At 54.1% G+C, this 13,830-nt stretch overlaps 1 protein-coding gene across 3 annotated transcripts in view; it reads right to left on the bottom strand.

The window, feature by feature from the left end:
* Positions 1-13,830, bottom strand: part of DENND2B (DENN domain containing 2B) — a 154,878-nt gene that overhangs the window by 1,131 nt on the left and 139,917 nt on the right. For 2 of the 3 annotated variants that reach the window (XM_081240858.1, XM_081240859.1), the window contains 8 exons: positions 12,326-12,403; positions 11,647-11,787; positions 7,617-7,765; positions 3,597-3,774; positions 3,258-3,299; positions 2,163-2,274; positions 1,167-1,406; positions 185-271 (listed from right to left, as the gene is read on the bottom strand). In XM_081240858.1, coding sequence (XP_081096984.1) covers positions 185-271; positions 1,167-1,406; positions 2,163-2,274; positions 3,258-3,299; positions 3,597-3,774; positions 7,617-7,765; positions 11,647-11,787; positions 12,326-12,403 — 1,027 coding nt within the window. Of the gene's footprint in view, positions 1-184; positions 272-1,166; positions 1,407-1,498; positions 1,835-2,162; positions 2,275-3,257; positions 3,300-3,596; positions 3,775-7,616; positions 7,766-11,646; positions 11,788-12,325; positions 12,404-13,830 lie in introns of those variants that run through there. The other variant, XM_081240860.1, reaches the window with a different exon arrangement.

Here is a 13,830-nt window from a genome sequence, read left to right as displayed (position 1 = left end):
CACTCAGGAAGGAGTGCACCCAGGAAGACCTGACCTAGGTGAGGCTCTATGAGATCTCTTCCTGTTCTGTCTACAGCCCCGATATAAATACCCACTGGCATTGGTTTAGAGTAGTTTGGGGTACAGATTCCCCCAGTCCCTCCCTTCTTGCTGAATATGTCTCATTAGTGACAAAGCTACTTACCCAAACCGCGGAGAAACTTGTTCATTCCACTCTGCTCAGTGTCTGGCAGTTCCTCTAAATACTGCTCCACTCGCTGCTCAAAGAGGCCTGGGGAAGAGGAGAAACAGGAACAGGGAAGAGAACAGTCATTGGAGGAAGGGAAGGGGAGGCCTCCTGGAGCGGGACCAAAGGGCACAGATCCCAAAAAGGGGGAAAACAAAGATCTGCAATTGTAACTTATAAGAGCATCCTACCAGAATTCAGACTGGCTCATCAATTCAGACTGGGCTTATCAGACTGGCCCATGTTCCCTGCTGATGGCAAGAGCCCCTTGCTTCCCAGTGCACGTGCCTGAGCTGCATTAGGGCGAGGATGCCACTCCTCGTATCAGAGCTGCCCCCAAGTGGACACCTACTCCAACTCCTTTTAGACCACTCTACCATGTTGTTTCAAAAGGTTTGTTACACTAAATGCACAGTATTAGTGGGCAGAAGAAATAATAACCCTGAGGTTAGAAAGGTCTTGATGAGATGAAAAAGCCCTAGAGTGAGCAGAGCTGATGAAATAACAGAGATAAGATAACCTTTGTGCTCTGAGGGCAGACTGTCACCAACCTAAGACAGAGAGCTACTCAGTTCTCTTCAAGGGCTTTCTCAACCCTGGATTCTCAGCACTCCCTACCCTGCACAGTCTGGTCTTTTTCTCTGAGTAAGGAAGGACCTGTGAATGCGGGGATAGGTGGAGATAAGCCCCACTCTTGCCACGTGGCTCCAGCCTGTGCCCAGCCTTGTGAATGCACGTACTGGGGCAGGAGGAGAAGGTGCCCTTGGCAGTCCCTCTCAGAAGAAAAGGGATGTTAGGAGGCCTGCCCTGGCTAAAAACTCAAGAGCTTCCTCATGGAAGCTCACCAGTGCCTGGCTACGCAGCCCTGCGGGTAGCAGAAAAGTTGGAGGACGCCTGAGATCCCCCCAGAACCCCCCACCTCAGGCTCTTCTGGCCTTACCCTTGGCCCGACACTTTCTTAGCTCCCTGTCTTGGATGAAGCCAGCAAACATCTGAGACTCCATAAAAACTTCAAGAAAACGGCGGATGCTTTTGGAGGCCACAGACTTGCGGAAGGCCTCTCGCTGAAAGGCCCTCTCCCCCTTCTCACTCTGGGTCAGGAAGAGGGAGTAGTGCCCAATGGTCTCCACAAAGAACCGGATAAACACCTCTGACACCAGCCCATTGAGGGTATTACATTCTGGAAGAGAAGAGAAAATCTTTGAGGTTCAGGTCAAGAGCCTGCATCCCCAGCCTCCAGCTGGTGGTGTCTCTCCCTCTCCTTGACGGAACTCCAGCCAGAACCACTTCTCTGTTCTTGAAACCTTAGCTCTCGTGCTCCCAGGCTTGTAACTCATTCCTGAGCCAGGAGGTCGGAAACTGTGCTCTGAACACGGAAGCTGGGGAACACTTGCTGGATGAATGAGGATGGAGATTAGGGACCAGAGCGCCACTCCCCACACACCCTCACCCTCGGTGGTTTCCCTGGCTTCACAGGAAGAGGAAGCTCCCTCCATCTCCTGCAGTGGCTTGAGGCAGGGCCTGAGAGGGAGGAATAACTAGTGTCCGGTCAGCGAGAAGAGTCTCTGCGGTTGCCAACTGTCTTCAGGGTTTTTCTCCCCAGACTTCCTGAGGTAGAGAATTAGATGCAAGAGGTAGCTCTGTAGCCTGGGCCACCCTAGACGCAGCCCCGATGTTGTTTAAGTTTCTGAACTCCCTCTGATAAAATACCACACTACTTCTCTCCCCTCAGACCCAGTCAAGCCACAACTCCTAGAGCCACACTAGTGGGGCTAGGGAATTCTAGGCTAAAGTGAGACCAAGGTCCTATACCTGAGCTTCACTAGCCAGAAGAGTCTGGTGCATAGAATCAGGGTCCAAGCCCCATGAGGCCCAGGCCCAGAGCAGAGGGAGTCTGGGACCAGAACTGATTCTGCCTGGGGCAAGCCTCACTCACCATCATCGGAGTCGCTGTCAGAGTCCTGGGAGATCAGTTCATTCTTCCTCTCTAGAGCCTGCTCCAGAGCCGCCTGTAACTTCCTAGGTAACAACGTGTCCTCGTCATCCATCTGCAGGAGAAGGAAACCGCACAGTGACGCTGACTGAGCACTTAACTTTGTGCCAGCCCTGTTTGAAGAGCCTGAATATATAATCTCATTTCATTCTCCCAAGAACCCTGATACTATTATCAACCTCATTTTAAGATGAGAAGCTGAGGCTCAGAGAGAGGTTCAGAAACTTGTCCAGGGTCACAAAGATAAAAAGTGGTGGAGCAGGTGGCATTCACTGCCCAGGACCAACAGGCGTTCCTACCCCAGCACCATGATGAAGTCTCCCCAGTTCCTCCATCTTCGGCTCCAGGGGGGAAGCACGGTTGGCTGGGGGAGGGGAGATTGTGGCCCAGCCTGTGTCTCAGGCGTGAGGCGAGGCTGTTGTGCCTGTCTCTGTATTCTGGTTCAGTGTCTGCATCGTGACGCTTCGTACCCAGGAGTCGTAGCTCTGTCAGTGGTGTGTAACAGACTACATTCCCAAAGGCTACGGCATTGGGTTGTGTTCCTTTATAGAGAGCCAGGAGGATTTCCACCACTAACAGAGGCTTTTTGAAGTTGACAATGATTGCAAACCTTTACATTCCGCTGCATTCTATGTGTCATGTATAATCCTCCAGCAACATTTCAAGGCAGGTGTTATCACCATGCGTGTTTTAGAGATGAGAATTCTGGTTCAGAGAAGTTCAGAGGCCTGTTCAAGATCATGTGTCTCAAAGGGGGCAGAGGGCAGAGGTCAAGCCTTTGGATCCAGGCCATGTTCTTCACACACTCACACTGCCTTCCAGAAGCTGATGATGCCGACCAGAACAGCAGGTCCTGCTGAGGTCAAGACTTCTCAGACCAGCTTCTTTCTACCCTTGTCTGTCCTGTGAATGTGGAACCCAGAGGGCTGCACAATCGGGCTGTGAAGGTGGAGTCGTGTGTGTGACAGTGTTGGGTGCTCTGCATCAAACAAGCACCCACCCCGGGTCAGGCCATGCTCTGCAGCGCCCCACTCTTACCTGTCGGATGAATCGGTCAGACCCCAGATTCACCATCAGTGCCTGAGAAAGAGTCACGAGGGACAGTGATTCAGGATATGAATCCCTGTAGTGCCCTTCCCAGGCCTCCAGCCCTCCTGGATTCCCAGGGTCAGATAACAGGAATAACTCCAGCCAGGGAAAGACCTCCCAAGGAGAAAGGATAAGAGCTGGGTACACAAAGGAGAAGATCCCAGCAGCCTCTGCCTCCCCCCACCCCATCCCTCCTGGGGGTTTCTGTTCCTCCTGTCCCTTCCTTCCTCCACACCAACCCCCCACCCCCACCCCCCGTGCCCACCGCTGGCTCCCCAGGTGGCCCACCTCCTCCACAGGCAGCTCCTTCAGTTTGGGAAGGGAGCTGGAGAGCAGGCCAACCAGGAAGGGGGTGGGACAGCAGACGATGTCAATCATGGAGGCCGGGAGGACAGGAATGAAGGTGTGCTGCCAGGAGAAGGGGTAGAGCAAGGCCACCACCGCATGGGAGCAGCTGGATAGGGTACTGGCAGACAGACAGACAGACAAAGCACTGAGCCCAGGCCCGCACCTTCAGGGAAGGGGCGGTACAGCCTGCTGGGCCAGGCTCAGGACATACTTTCATGTTAAATCTCCCAGTGCCACAAAAATGCTAAGGAGCCTTGGGCCTGGGTCTGACCTTGCAGACTGGTAAAGCTTCCACACTGCCACTGCTCGGGACCTCAGGGACAATGGTGCTACCCTCTTTGGTCGCTCTACCTAGGAACAGTCATAAAGGTACATAGCAACACTTGAACACACATACACACCCCCAAGAGCCACCCAAATGCACAGGTGGGCCTGACCTAGTGTGGGAGTATCAGCTCAGGCCAGGGAGTACAAAGGTAACCTGAGCAAGGGTTGACCACAAATTCATAGTAAGAGCTGGAAGGTCCTACAGCTGGAAGGTCATCTTATCAGGTCCACATTTTACAGCTGGGGCCATTGATACCCAGGGTCCGTCTGCTCATAAGTGGCACACCTGGGACACAACCAGATTTCCTGTCTCCCAGCCCAGTGTTACTTCTACCATTCTTCCTCTCTATCCATTCCTCCCTCTCCTAATTGGAAAAAGTGGTCTGACTGAGGACCACGGACTGAGGTGAGGCTGGCACCATTCTTAACCACTCCCATCTATCCTCTCATGCTCCAAAATATAGCCAGAGGTCTCAGTGGGGTCATCCTTCTCTTGGCCTAGAGGGGGGCTCCAGGCCTCCAGCACCACAGGGCTGGGTGGCCAAGCAGAATGACCAATGGGAGACTGGAAGGAGAATCTCCCCGATGCTAACTAGAAGGCACAGAAGTGAGTGCTGAGGGACAGTGTGGGTCACCAGTCAACACAGGAGACACACCTGGCTTTAACCAGCCACCCATCAGGAGAGGAGTCGAAAGCACTCCCCTAAGGGCCATATTACATATAAGGGGACAGAGGCCCAGAGTCAAGTGCACTCTCAAGCCTGCCTTTCCCACCCTGTCTCTCCACGTCTATTGGCCCCACCTATTAGCAAGGAAAGCCCTGGGCTCCACTTGATCAGCTCCAACAGGGATTCTCACCCTTTCATGACTAATGCCCACCTGTCAGAGAACATGGTTCCAATCCATGACAGAAACAACCCCTCTTTTCCAGAAGGACCTCGGGGGACGTTCACAAGCGTTTTGGCAGCCAGTGCCTTGCTTGGCTGTCCTACCACCCCATGGACGACTAAAATACTCTGCTGGGCCTTGAAGCAGAGATACAGGTATCCTGGCCCTGAGAGCCCTTCCCCTAGGGACAGCAGCTCCCCACACCCCAAGGAGAGCCATCTGAAAAAGATCTGGAAAGGGGCTGTCCAGGGTCAAAGGAAACACAGCTCCACAATGCCTTCCAGTGGGCCTGGGACTTGGGAGGCAGAAGGCTTGTACAGCCCTTAGGGCTGATCACTGCAGAGCCTGTGTATGTGTGCATGGATGCGCACGCACCTACACACACACACACACACACACACACTCCCACTTACACAGACATCAGAACTAGGCCAGAGGGACCAAGGACTTGTGGAAAACCTAAAATGTGAGCAACGGATCAAGAGCTGGCTGGACTTACTGAGGCTTGACCCCAGTCCAGGCCTGTGTGCCCTCACTGGGCTGCCTATTCTGCCCCTCTTCAGTCAGAGGCAGACCCCAAGCAGGGAAGACATCTTTTCTAAGACCCAAGATTGGCAGGACTTGAATGCTGAGCTGGGCCAGATCAGGGCCCTGGGGTGTTTTCCTCCCCAAATGGTCCAGGAGTGTGTTCAGAGGCAGCTGAAGCCACAGGAAACAATCACTGTATTCACAGCCCTGTTGGAGCCAGGCTGGGGGCCACGGAGGTGGCCAAGAGGAGGCTCTGTCCTGGGTAAGGGAGCGGAACCTTCAAGAAAAGAAACCTCAGGGTCCAGGCTCTGCTAGGGGCATCAAGGTATGACCAGACCAGAGCCTCACAGCTGGGTAGCAGGGGCTTTGCTGGCAGACAGTGAACACGGATGGCAGAAAGGCACAGATGGGGCCCCAGGGAGCTGCCATACCTGGCTAGTTCCGGTTGCCGGCTTGGTCCCTTCACAAGGCCTGACGGGCCCATGACACACACAGAACTGTGGTGTACAGAAACACTGAGGCTGTGACGGGAAGTGGGGGACAATCTTCTTTTCTAAACCTGGCTCTCTCTGAAAAAGCCAGAAGCTCTGGGTTTTCCTCCTCTTTACTTCTCCTGGGCTGAGGGTGGCCCTGAGTTCCTCCGCCAATGCCCTGTGAGGGCATTTGGGAGTCTATTTCCCCATGACCCTCCCATGCACACAAAAGAAAGACCCCAGGGATCCTGGGCTTATTGGGGGACAAACCAGGAAGAGGATTCTTCTTTTCTGCCTCTCATATCAGCGCCTAGCGTATGTTATTGCACATAGCTTAATAAACGTCTAAATGACTAAATTCCACCACTCTAAAGAAACTATTGCCCCCCGTGATGGGTTCTTTGATGAAAAATTATACAATGTGTTGCTGAGATCTCATCCTCTCCCTGCCTGTCCCATCCCCTACATATACCCTTTGCTATGGTCTGAATGTTTGTGTCCCCTCAAATTCTTTGTTGAAATCCTAACCCCCAAATATGATGATATTAGGACATAGGGCCTTTGGGAGGCGCTTAGGTCATGAGAGTGGAGACCTCATGAATGGGATCAGTGTTCTTATAAAAAAAGAACTCCCCTTCCAGCATGTGAGGACACAGAGAGATGCCGACAGCTATGAACTAGGAAGAGGGCCCTGACCAGAACGTGACCAGGCTGGCACCTGATCTTGGACTTCCAGCCTCCAGAACTGTGAGAAATATATTTCTGTTGTTTATAAGCTACCCAGTCTGTGGTATTTTGTTATAGCAGCCTGAATGGACTAAGACGCTCTTTTAAAGAGGAAAAAAAAAACCTTGGCTGCCTAGAAGAGCTCGGCCTCTTCCAGAACACCTCATGTCCAGTGACATGTCTGCTGCCCCCTCCCATGGCCACAACCATCTGGACCTCCTCTGCCTCTAAAATCATAAATGCCAACATTTCAGACTAAGACTTGTGATCTGTTCAGCTCTTTTCTTATTCTTCTTAATCCAGCTCCCCTGCCTCAATGACATCTCCAGTCCCTGGGCTTCTTTCTCCCTTTCCTAGTTTGGCCAACCTTCCTACAACCACTCTCCCCACCCCCAGCACTCTCAAGACCCTCACCTGGTCCTTCTCTGCAAATCCCCACATGCCTGGCCCTGGGTCACTCCATTCAGTTGCCTTCTCCAGGTGACACCGTCACTGGCCCCCTCACTGGATGGCTCAGCACTCTTCATACTGTCCCTAGTCAGTGCCCTTGCCCCTTCCTCACTGTGGCTCTTCCTAAAGTTCATCGCTCTCTTAAAATTCAGCATCCCACAGAAGTGGCCTTGCCTCCCCCTCCAGAGGAAATGTGGCCATCAGCTAGAACTCTTACTTTCTCACCTTCCTCCATATAAATAGATTTGTACCTCTACAATCTTGGCCGTTGCAAAAGCAGCAGCGTCTGTCTTTTTCCCTCCAGCCAAGTCCTCCATTGGGTTCTCAACCCTGCCATCTTCTGTGCTCACAAGCCCTGCTCCCTCAGTCATCCTCTCTGCCCGGGTTTGCTAACCTTTCCTCTCCATTTGATCTTTCTCTCACCACACACAGCCGCACACATACACATACACACACACTCCGTGCACAAATACGACAGTGGCTGGCATATACTAGGGCTTGTAAATCACATTGGATCAATTAGTGGATGTGCCTTCCCCCCTTCTTCACCTCACCTGCCGGGCCCTACCTGAGCTTATCTGCTACAAAAATGACGCGGCGCTCCAGCAGCAGTGAGGCAAAGATTCGGATAAGCTGGCGCACGCTGAGGCAGGTAAAAAGGCACTCGAAGTCCACATGCTCCAGCCGGGAATCCATGGGCCGCCGCAGCTCTAACACCTGCAGGAGAACAGTGGGGCAAGTAGGGCACGGCAGATCAGGTGGGTGCCACTCCTGGGTCCTACACAAAGCGACCGGAAGCTGGCTCCCCTTCCCAAGGCCTCTAACCCACCCCACTGTGCAGTAAGACCCAGTCTCCTCCTCCATTCAGACCACAGCTCTGCCCCCACAGTACTCAGACGCCCAGCCTGTGGGCAACAGGGCTAACTGAACATGGGGGAGGCTCCGGAAGGAAGGAGCTGGGGAGCCATGTGCCAGGCTCTCAGGAAAGGGGGGGAGGAGAGCTGGCTGCTCTTACAGATGAGGGAGGGAGGGAGCCACACAGCTTCATCTGCACTGCCCTCCCTGCCCTCCTGCCCGTCTCCCCAAGGAAAGGCCTTGGCTCCACGCTGCCCAGCCCCACAGCTGATCGCTGCCCCTCCGCGCGGCTCTGCTCACCCATCTCTGGACAGACAGTGCTAGTGTCCTTGTTGCCATGCCCCCTCCCTTTCCTCCTAGGAAGAGTTTCCTTCCAGAGGCTCTGTCCTGGCCTCTATCTCTATTGGCTTGTCTAATCCCTGTGCCAGGGACAAGGGAAACACGGGGAAATGGCTGGCTATTCCACAACCTTGCCAGGAAGCAGGCCTCTCTTTATCAGGGCCAGACCTAGCAATCTTCCCTCCGGAGAGGTTGCAAGGCCACTCCTAAGGTCGGTGCTGTGGCGCAGGGACCACTTCCCTGGGGGCAGTCATGAGGGTGGAGGGTGGCAACTGACCCTAGCAATGAGAGCAGGAGGAACTGCTGACACTCAGCCCAGGCCAAAGCAGCTCTCACCCGGGCCTGCCTAGTCTTCCCCTTGCTTCCTCAGCGTATGTGGGCAGCACAGATGTGTAGGTCTCCTGAGAACCAGGAGGGAAAACGCACCCCTCTTTTAGCCCTATGGTATCAGAGCCCTCCTCAAGGGGCTTTACCCTGCCTTATCTCATTTGTTCCTCAGAGTCTAAACAAGTGAAGTTCTAACTCCTAGCTCAGTAGTCATCCCTCTGGGCCCAAGGGAAGTAGCCACATGGGCACAAGTTGCCCTAAGGATGTGTCTCTTTTATAGGGTTCTGTTTACACTCTGTCTCTCCCACCAGATGGTGAAGCCCCAGAAGGCCCAGTGATTAGCAGGATGTGGGGTACACCCAAAGTGCTCAGTGAATGTGCACTGAAGGGATCCCTTACCACAATCACGCCAGAGGCCTCTGCACCCCTCCTGCCCTTGCCCCACCCGGAAGAAGTCACAGTGAAGCTCCCCCAGGCCTCCCTCCTGAGAGCCTGCGTGCAGTCAGCGCCCCACTCCTACTACCCCAAGGGTCCGGGCTCCTCCAGGGAGTGAGAGTTCACACAGGAAGCTCACAGGACCTGGGCCTCTCTTCATTCACCTGCCCTCAAGGAGATCATAGTCCAGTGAGGCTGAATGAGCCTAAACCATCACAGCCCACCAGCTTGGTGTCAGGACAGGGGCAAGGTGTCATTAACATCTGCACAGGGCGCTGAGCGTGCTGAGAGGTCAGGGCAGCAGCTCAGAGCACAAGACGCTTAACTTGGTTGTCCAAGGAGAGAAGAAGGGAAGTGTCTACTAGGCCAAAGGAAGCAGGGTTCAGGGACAGTAAGCAAGTCAAGTCAGAGCGTTGAGACGAGGCTGGTGAACGGGCTGGGCCCCATCCTGAAGGACTGACTCCCAGGCATGCTACTGAGCTCTCAGGGTAGGGTCGGTGGTCCTGCGCCCAGGTCATGCATGAAGCAGGAAGTCCGTCCAAAAGAGCGTGGGAGAAAAGATGCTACAAGAAAGGCCTTAAATGGCATTCGCCACTCCCAGCAAACCCAATGTTTCTTTAGTCAGACCCTCTCCACTCCCTGCAGCAACTAAGTTATTTCTTCTTCCCTCTCCTCAAACCCAACATCCACCTCTCACTCTCAGAGGATGACCTTCTCTTCCATTTTGAGAAAACTGAAGCCATCAGATGAGAATCCAGAATCTACAAGCCATGGCCCTTCCTCGCCGTTACACAAGGAAGTACCCTTCTCTCCTAAAAAGCCAGTCTCTCCCTGGATCCCACCGCCCTGCCTTCTCACTGACAGTCTGACTGTCCCTTCCCTCTGTTGCTGCTTTAACCTCTTCCTCTGATGGGCCACTCCCACCAGCACCCAGACAACCACCTTCAACAGACTCTCCCCTGGCTCCACGTTACTCTTCAACCACTGCCCCTTCCCCATTTCTCCCCACAGCCAAGCCTCTTAAAAGCTGTCTCTACAGGCTATTCCCCCTTCTCAACCCCATTCACTTCTCAACTCTCTCTACTCAAGCTTCTCGGCCCCCTGACCCCCCACGTTTCTGAAACTCAAGGCTTCCCGCCACACCTTATCCTGACCTCGCCTGATCCCTCCTTCCTTTCTGAGAGGCCCCTTCCTTGGCTTCCTGGGACTCCTCCTGTCTCCATTTTCAGGGCTGCTGCTCCTCTGCTGCAGGCCCTCTAAATGCTGGAGGCCCTCGGGACTATCTTCTCTTCCCTGTCTACACTGTTTGCTGCTAAACATCTTCTCTGGGGTGTCTTATAGGCATCGTGAATGTAATGTGCATGAAGTCAAACTCTTCCTCCTCACAAGCCTCCTCCTCCCTCAGGTGCTCCATCCGCTGACCTGTTGCTCAAGCCAGAAAACTGGGAATTCGCCTTCAAATCTCCCTAACACTATTCCCTATTTCCAATCAGACACAATGTGCTATTGACCCTAATTCTAAAGCACATCTCAAATCCATCTATTCTCTTCATCTTTTCCTCCACACCTTAATCCAAACTCCCATCATCTCTTGCCTGTACTACTGCAACATATCCAAGCTGGTCTCCCTGTTTTCACTCCAGTCCATAATCTACATAGCAGCCAGAGTGAGCTTTTAAAATCACATCTCGGGTCTTATAACCCTGCTTTAGAGACATTCCAAAACCCTGAACTCGGCCTACAGGTACACTGTGATTTGGCCCTGCTGTCTATCCACCCTGCTCACTCCCCTTTTCGACCATGCTGGCCTTTTTTTTTTTTTTTTTTTTTTGCGCTATGCGGGCCTCTCACTGTTGTGGCCTCTCCCGTTGCGGAGCACAGGCTCCGGACGCGCAGGCTCAGCGGCCATGGCTCAGGGGCCCAGCCGCTCCGCGGCATGTGGGATCTTCCCGGACCGGGGCACGAACCCATGTCCCCTGCATCGGCAGGCGGACTCTCAACCACTGCGCCACCAGGGAAGTCCCATGCTGGCCGTTTTTTCCGTTCCTTGGCAAGCATCCACACTTTCCCAACTTTTGCCTTTGCATGCTGTCCCTCTACCTGGAATAATCCTCTCCCGCCCACTGGGTCCCCAGTAAAATGTCACTTCCTCAGAGGAGGCCTTTCCTGGCCCCTAATCTAAAGCACATCCCCTGTTACACACTCTCACTCTGTGCTTTCACTTGGCACCTAACACTTTTAGGGGTTATCTGTTTCTATGTACAAGTATTTATTTAGTGTCTGTCTCTCCCACTAGACTATGAACTCCACAAGGACCGAGCTGTGCCCCTCTTTAACTATATGACTCTGCAGGAACCCTGACTGTGAGAGAGCACATATTCTGTCAACATTTGATGAAGGAATAAGAGGTGGCCTGCAGTTTGGTCCAAACAGGTCAGGGAAGGTCCCTAGAAGCTGCAGAGAGTTGAGCAACAATTACAGTTCTGTCATTCACTCTTTTTAGTCCCTGTTGGTGAGGTGTACAAATGTGCTGAGCAAGGAAGGGGCCGTGCTCGGCACCCCCAGAGACTGAGCCTTGGCTCAGCAGGCCCCACGCCAGCCCCAGTCCATGGTCTGAGAGAAGAGGCAGCAGAAATCCCTACCTCGTTGCCAGCCCCCGGCAGGAATGTCTTCACTTTGATGGTCTTCCCTGGGGCAGGGAAGGGTGATTCCATGAGACTTCTCATGAAGGGATAGACCAAAGCGGCGGAGATCCCACGCCGGCGCTCCACCTCATCTAGGACCTGTGCCCACCGCCAGCAGCCCAAAGAGGAAGGGTGTCAGGGCGCCACCCTCCCCTACCTCCTGGGCAGAGAAGAGGGCAGCCCGGCATCTGACCAGCCCGGGCCGAAAGCTGGGAGATGGCGGACTATCTCGCCGGGAGCGTCACACCCTACCCTCCCGTCTCCCGGGCCACTCGGTGTCGGCCCTGCTCCCTAACTAGTCCTTGCCTCAGACTCCAAGAGCTGAGTCGCTGGGCAGAGGACATACCACTGGAGGTCGGGTTCCTGGGCACTTGGCTTCCCACAGGGCCTCTGTCCCCAAGGGCTCAGCTCCGCCCATGGCCCAGGGTGAGCTGTGACAGTAGCAGACGCTGCGGGTGCAGGAGCGGTAGATGGGGAGGGAGTCGGAGAGCGCGCTCGCGCTCGCGCTCGCAGCCTCGCCTTCCCTCACCCTCTCACACGCACACAGGTGGTTTTCTCATCTAGGCCGCATGCAGATACTCCTGTGGGAGCTGTCAGCTGGGGGAAGGGGGAGGGAAGTAAGCCCGAGCCCTCTTACCTTGGAAAACAAGCCGAAGCAGCCAAGGCGGCTGATGACACAGTATACCTCTGGCAACCGAGGCCCTTTCCCACTTGGCTGGGCCAGGACAAGGAGGAGAGAGACACAGACACAGAGAACGCATGATTACTATATCTGACTCCTTTTCCTTGGGAACTGAGGGCTAAGAACCAGTCTTCTAGGGAAGACTCTGGGCCTCTTCTAAACCTCTACTCAACCAGGCCCCCAAGGAAAGGGCTGCCACTCTTTGGGGGCAGGCTTCAGCCTCTGCTGGGCCTTCCAGCCCAAGGTGCCAGACTCCTGCCAAGCCCTACACAGGCTCCGCCCTTCCCCCCCAGGAGGACACTGATGGGGGCTGGCAAAGGACGAAGCGGTTTGGCAGAGGCTATAGGGTGATGTGTGGATTTATATCCCTAAATCCCCAGGCCCCCAGTGGTAAGGGAGGGACTTGTGTACATCCTTAGGAGCAAGCCAGGCGGTCTTCTGCCTCCCAGAGGGGACATTCTGCAAAACATTCCTTCTCTCAGTTGCTCTTTTCTCCCTTCCTTGATCCATCCCCATTCTAGGAAAGCAAACTGACACCAGATAAGAGAAGCAAACTACTATTTATTGAATATTTAGTATCTGAGTCCTGGGCTTGGAACTTTCCAAAAACTTGTTAGATAGGCATGATTATCCCCCTTTTATTGATGAGGAAACTGAGTTCAAAATTATTAAGCCATTGTCCAAGGTCATGTATTTAGAAGTCACGGAACGAGGAGTCTGTTTCTGCCTCTGATTTGCTGCATTACCTCTAAAGTATGCTGCCTTCCGACAGAAAGGAAGGGAAAGAAACACAAAGAGACTGGGCAGAGGCGTGTCCAGAGTAGAGGAGAACAAAGTAAAAGGGGGATTTAGACGGTAGGCAGCTGAAGGAGATGGGCACTGAGAGCTCCCCAGGCCTGGAGCCCCCAGATGCCTGCTGGAGCGAGTCCACAGGAGTTGACTTCTCCAGCCAGGGGCTGGCAGGGCTCTGTGGCTACCTCTGGCTCAGAGGCCTGGAGTGCCCAGCAAGGCTGAGCGGGGAGGGAACAGAGCAGCAGGTGCTGGCCCCTCGTGCAGGCTGCTAAGCAAATGCAGATGGGCTATTTCAGTCTCCAAACCTGCTGGCCACACGGCACAGATCTAAAGAGAAGGCAGAATCTGTTTTTGTCCATATTAGGCCTGAAACTCACTCCTCTCTTCTTCCCTCTCCCCCGCCTCCCCTAAAGCCCCAAGTGATTAAAACAAGTATGTGGGATTTGGGTTAGAATCATTGTGTCCAATCTGCAGGAATGCCGAGCTAGTGCCAGCCCCCTTGGCGGGGACCCAGCCCAGGCCCTCTCTGAGCACGCCAGGACAAACATGCTCTTCCCTGGGGGCAGCAGGCCCGCTGCAAAGGAGCAGCGCTGCTCCATCTCTGCTCCTGCAAAGGCAGCCTTTGGAACGCTACCCCACCCCCCAGGCCCGGGTGAAGCTGCCTGGCT

Source organism: Mesoplodon bidens (genome assembly GCF_964165515.1).
Source record: "Mesoplodon bidens genome assembly, chromosome: 7".
Classification (NCBI taxonomy): domain Eukaryota; kingdom Metazoa; phylum Chordata; class Mammalia; order Artiodactyla; family Ziphiidae; genus Mesoplodon; species Mesoplodon bidens.
Note: the sequence above shows the minus strand (reverse complement) of the source record. Positions and strands in the feature narration are given on the sequence as shown.